The sequence below is a fragment of the Globicephala melas genome, chromosome 3 (genome assembly GCF_963455315.2).
Source record: "Globicephala melas chromosome 3, mGloMel1.2, whole genome shotgun sequence".
In the NCBI taxonomy this organism is placed as follows: domain Eukaryota; kingdom Metazoa; phylum Chordata; class Mammalia; order Artiodactyla; family Delphinidae; genus Globicephala; species Globicephala melas.
The window spans coordinates 5,191,179-5,197,216 of record NC_083316.1 but is presented as its reverse complement, the minus strand read 5'-3'; the positions used below and the strand labels follow the sequence as shown (position 1 = coordinate 5,197,216).

General features: G+C 46.8%; 1 protein-coding gene across 1 annotated transcript in view; it reads left to right on the top strand.

Moving 5' to 3' along the window:
• The first annotated feature begins 59 nt into the window (after positions 1 to 59).
• The window catches only part of NSUN2 (NOP2/Sun RNA methyltransferase 2), a 29,168-nt gene continuing 23,189 nt past the window's right edge, over positions 60 to 6,038 (top strand). The window contains exons 1-3 of the mRNA XM_030856547.3: positions 60 to 322; positions 425 to 582; positions 1,741 to 1,845. Of these exons, the coding sequence (XP_030712407.1) occupies positions 227 to 322; positions 425 to 582; positions 1,741 to 1,845 (359 nt within the window). The 5' untranslated portion in view covers positions 60 to 226. The remainder of the gene's footprint in view (positions 323 to 424; positions 583 to 1,740; positions 1,846 to 6,038) is intronic.

Sequence of the window (6,038 nt, the reverse complement as noted above, 5' to 3'; positions counted from 1 at the left end):
TGCTCTCTGGAGCCACTTTCCCACTCAGGACTGTCCCCGGCTCCTCCTGCTCGTCGTTTTCCGGGAGCACGGGTCGCGGCGCTCTGGCTTGTTTCCTGAAGGGTCCTGCAGGTCCGGGAGAGGCGCAGGCGCTGACCCACGGGGTCCTCGAGCTGCAGCCCGGAAGTGCTCGCGGCCGAGGGTGGCGGCTCGCTGTGTGCGGGCGGCGTGCGCTGCCGCGTGGGCCATGGGGCGGCGGTCGCGGAGCCGGCGGCTCCAGCAGCAGCAGCGACCCGGGAGCGCGGAGGACGGCGCCGAGGACGGCGGGAAGCGCAGTGGGGCGGTAGGAGCCGGGGACCCGCGGGGACCTCCCCGATCCCCAGGCCTGTGGGGCGGCGAAGGGGAGGCTCCCCGGCCCTGGGCACACGTCCCTCTTATTCCTCAGGGCTGGGAAGGCGGTTACCCCGAGATCGTCAAGGAGAACAAGCTGTTCGAGCACTACTATCAGGAGCTCAAGATCGTGCCCGAAGGCGAGTGGGACCAGTTCATGGAAGCGCTCAGGGAGCCTCTCCCGGCCACTTTAAGAATTACGGGTTACAAAAGGTAGGGGCTCATGCTTTTCGTATTTCCTGGAAAGTTGGGGTTAGAACGCCCAAGGTTTAAAACGCGGGTGTTATTTTTTCCTCTAAGAAGCGCATGTCAGCGGTGCGGATTCGAGATCCTGGAGGCCTTGAGGGGAGGGAGCTTAAGTGTCCTACGGCGTAGGGAAAGGAGGGATTGCAAGTTGGGAGGCCAGAATGAGAAAGGAAAATGCAGCCTGAGGAAGGGTTGACTCCTGGGAATTCGTGAGTTGAGGATGCCCACCCTTTGGAACACATGAGAATTTGTGACATTACCGAGTTTAAGTGAAACGTACAGTGTTCTCTTTCCTTAAAAAAAATGTTTTTTTGTAGTCTTGTAGGTGAGCAAGTGCGCGCCCATTGCCCGCTGCACAAAGACCAAATACCGAGGCAAGGGGCTTTTGCAGAAAGTGAAAAGGCTTTATTGCAGGGCCACCAAGCAAGGAGACAGGAGGCAGAGCTCAGCTCTCCCCGTCAGCTGTTGACTGGGGTATTTATCTTGGAGGTGGCCAGTAAGAGGAGGAGGGGGCTCGGAAATGATGGGTGGAAAGTTGGGGTGAGTTTCAAGAGTTCCCTACAGGTTCTCTGTCCTTCATGCCTGTTTATGGGTCCCATGTGCAAATTCGGGGTGAGGCGTTCTGTCTGTTACATGTGGTGGATTTTCAGCCTGTGATGTCTAAAGTTTACCGTGCGTTATTTTAGTCCCTAAACGCGCCTGTGCCACGCGAAGGGGCCTTTAGCATGTTGTTTCCATGTCTGCACATCCCTGGTCTTTTGCAAAACAAGCTTAGAGGTCTCAGTTAATCACTGTGTTTTGCCTATGGGCCTTGAGTGTGTAAGTTACAGGGTATGGTTTCAGTTATACCTTTTGAAGATGACCTGCAAGTGAAATTGGAACTCGAGGAATATTTAGGAGGGAAGGAACGCAGTAGTATTGTATTTAGTTTATCACCTTTTAGTGGTCAGACAATGAGGATTGTTAAGCTTTGAAAGAATAGAGTAAAAAGGCAGTAATTAAAGAATGTGTTCTCTCCACACAACGATGGTTTTAGTTTTAAAACATAATCTTGAATTTACAGAGAGATAAAATTTATTAAATTAGCTTTCCAGATGGATTTGAAACTTGCTTACTTTTTAATAGCCACGCAAAAGAGATTCTCCATTGCTTAAAGAACAAGTATTTCAAGGAACTGGAGGACCTGGAGGTGGACGGGCAGAAAGTTGAAGTTCCACAGCCTCTGAGTTGGTAGGTATAACGAGGCTTCATCCTGCTGGATATTTCTCTGGAGTTTTAATCTTTCTCACTTGAATGTATTTCTTGGTAGTGCGTTTGCTGTTGGCCTGAAAGAACCTGAATATACTTTCCGGGCATTCTCCTGTTCTTCCCAGTGCTTTTTTTTATCGCTATTAGTTCACGCTGGTGTGCAAGTTTTCCTATGTGATTTGCAGCCGTAGTGTGTTGAAGTCTTGATCTCAGTTAATTTTTCCAAGTCAGTCCAGCCTCTTACCTTCCTTGACATTACCATTTCCACCATTTCCATTTACACCCCTTGTCTTCATGTCAGAAGCGTTGCAAACTTAATGTTTTGTTGCAGGGCCCAGCCGTTAGGCCAGGTAAGAATCGTGGCACGGGAGGTAACATGGAGGGTAGCCGATGTTCAGTTTGTGAATCGCTCGGTTTATTGTACACACCACAGGACATAAGAGAAGGTAATCATGCACCTGAGGGAAGGAAGGGGGTGATGAAGGGGGCGTCTCAGCATGAATGTTGGTCCCCTTTCCTGGGATGTGAGCAGGCGGGAAGTCCCCATCTGATCTGACAGTGCCTCCAGCAGCGTCTCTGTCTGAAGCAGCTCCTCGGCCTTGGAGCATAAGGTCCTGGGATGATGAGCCTTCCAGCCACTGTCTCAGTGTTTCAAAGAGTTATGCACCTGGGGTTCTCTTCTCTATCTGTCACCCTTCTGTTCCCATGCCGTCTTTCTGAGGACGTTACCAAACACCAGACGTTTCCGAACAGTCACCACAGAGATTCACACTGGTCACTGTGACTCCATTTCGGACTACTCAACGCTGCCAAAAGTCATACAAGAGAGTAGGAATCGGGGCTTCCCTGGTGGCGCAGTGGTTAAGAATCCGCCTGCCAATGCAGGGGACACGGGTTCGAGCCCTGGTCCGGGAAGATCCCACATGCCGTGGAGCAACTAAGCCCGTGCGCCACAACTACTAAGCCTGCACTCTAGAGCCCGCGAGCCACAGCTACTGAGCCTGCGTGCCACAACTGCTGAAGCCCGTGCACCTAGAGCCCATGCTCCGCAACGAGAAGCCACCGCAGTGAGAAGCCTGCACACCGCATCGAAGAATAGCCCCGCTCGCCACAACTAGAGAAAGCCCACACGCAGCAATGAAGACCCAACGCAGCCAAAAATAAAATAAATAAATTTATTTTAAACAAAAGAGATAGTAGGAATCACATGACTAGAAATCACAACATAGCCCTTCACCTGGCAAAGGCTCAGCAAGGCTGCTTCAGCCGTCCTGTGTGTCGGCTGTCTCCAGTGTCTCCCAAGCACACTCCTGCCCTCTCTGCTCACTGCCCTTTAATCTTACTGTCCCGTAGGTGTCCTGTGGCTTACTTGTTTCTCAGGGTCCAGTTCAGGGCTCAGATGTGTGAAGGCAGACCCTTCTGTCTCGTAAAATGTCTGGAGTACTCGAGCACAAACCATAGCAATGCCGAGCCCTGGACTAATTTATAAACAGAAAAGTCGTTAAATTGCTGTAGCTCCACATTTCCGATGATCAACTTTGCGGTATTGAGAGTTCTCACAAAACAACAACACATTTTAAATGATTGCTATAAAAAGCTGAATTTAATCAGCATTTCCTGGCAACTTCTGAAGCTTTGACTCCTCATGTATTTGATGTTACCTTTCATTTTTACCCTTGTGATACCCTTTAGTGATCACAGACCAAGGTCAAGTTCTCATTAATCATGGGCTGTGGATTTGCTTCCTTTTCATTCTTTTGTTGGCCGTTTGGATTTTCAGTGTCTGTATCACAGATGTGCACATCATCCACCTTTAGAATGAATGCTGAATGGCCAGATGCTAAAATCAGATCAAAACCAAATGTCAGCATTATAGAATGCATTTCTGGGACACAGGACTAAACCTTCAGTATTAAGCCAGAACATTTCATGGTGTTTTTTTTCGTTAAAACGATTTTAGTCAGAGTTTAAAAGCTTGACTGTTAGAGGACAGGAAAAGGACTCAGGTGCTCGGTGGCTGTTGGTGGTCACTCACTGCATGTCCGCGGTCCTGAGGCCAGTGGACAAGGAAGATGTATTTCCAATTGCTGTACCTACAGTGTTGCCGAGTGAGGTAGCCTTCACGTGGTGAGCTGCTCTTCCTCTCAGAGGACTTGGGTTGTAGACTTAACTCTTCCGTGCCGAGGTTTGGAGATGTGATTGATGTCCTGGCGCTTAAGCAGGGGTCATCTGATGTTTTCAGAAGCAGGTTTAAGGTTGTCTTTGTGCACGTTTCTATTTCTAATAATCTTGCCTGCATTTGCTGCCTCTCACAATCACCTGAAAACATTTTTATTCCTTCAGCCTTATGTTCAGAGGTGCAGCTTTTCGGATGCGAAGGTCTCTGAGTGTCCTCTGGGTCTGGGCAGTAAGAGGAGGTGAAAATTCAGCACGTGCTCCTGTGGGAAAGAGGCGCCTTTTCTCTGGGCCTGTTCTCGTGGGATTTTCCTCCACAGCTCCAACAAATACGGGAATTAGTCTCGCTATTATTTTTTATTTATTTCTTTCTTTTGCGGTACGTGGGCTTCTAATTGCTGTGGTCTCTCCCGTTGCGGAGCACAGGCTCCGGACGCGCAGGCTCAGCGGCCATGGCTCACGGGCCCAGCCGCTCCGCGGCACGTGGGATCTTCCCGGACCGGAGCACGAACCCGCGTCCCCCGCATCGGCAGGTGGACTCTCAACCACCGCGCCACCAGGGAAGCCCTAGTCTCGCTATTTTTATTGTTTTCTGCAAACTGTGGTCATACTTTTGTTTAATCAGCTCATTGAACATTTAACGGCTATTTTTCGCTCTCGATTTTTGAATTTGGGGTATGGGTACAGGACCAGTCAGTTCCCAGACTTGTTGGAAAGGCTCTGCAGGTGTTCTGTGGGTGAAGAACACAAGCGAGTCACTCCAGTAACAGCCAGGCATTCTCTACACGTTACTGTTTGCTTTAATTTTCTGAACATGGCTGAAGGGTGTGAGCAGCATGTTGTAAGATTTGGGTTCCTGATAGTCAACCTTCTTCCATTATCGGTGAAGTTGTGTGATAGTTTTATTGTATAAACATTTAATCAATCAAATTCACTTGTCAAGTGTGGGAAACCCATAAATCAGTAAGCAAGTAAAGCAGAAGCTTAAACTACTTCTGGTGGTTTTCTATATTGTTCAAAATGCAGAAATAGGTCATGTATTCTTCTAACCTTTTGCTACATCGTGGGATATAATATAGGAGAAATGTTTTTGGGAACCAGGTTTTCTAGAAGGTATAGGACTTATCATGTATAGGACTTATAGCTTGGGCAGATTTCATTTTTATCCTTACTTTTCATAGACTAGGAACTGTAAGGAATTATCCTAAAGCAATTTTTAAGAGACCTTGTTTTGACAATCAGTTGTTGAGAACACACCTTATTGTCATGCTGTTTGTGTTCTTTTTAAATGTCTGGGTTGAAGATGATTTATCGTAGGTGTTGTATATATTTAGAGACTGTTTCTCTTAAGAATTTTTTAGGGACAAAGGGGACAGTGGTGCTTTTAATTTATCCTTAAAAGATACGACAAGTTTGCAAAATAGGACTTTAGAAACTCAGGAGCTAAATTTGAATTACATAACTATAAATTAAATACAGTTTTTTAAGATTGTTTGATGTTGAAATCTGTGAAGATTTTCATAAACATCTGTTAGCTCAAAAGAGTTGTTCCTAAAGCTATATAAGAAACATACTTTTTCATTTTAATTGTCTGTGTTTAACTGTCTAAAAGTTCTTAAATATTTTTCCCATATGAGTAAGAGCTTTCACAATCATAATAACGTACAATAACTTACAATCGAATTTTATTCTTATAATAGTAAATTTACATTTTAACTACTAGAAATTCAACCTGTAAGGCACATAAGGAAATATTCCCTCAAATTATATCTAGAGACTGCTGTCTCTATTTGAAAATGAAACTTCAGCAATGTACAATGAATAGTGGCAGGCAGCATTCAAATTCGTGGTGTTCGGTGGCTTGGTAAAGTAGTAACTGGCATGTGTGCTGTCATTAGTCACGGACAATTTGGGGTTGCCAGTAGACGTTTGGATATCAGCAAAGGTAGCAGTGGGTCAGCAGGTTTTCTTCAGTTCTACAGCTGGAGCCAACCTGAGTG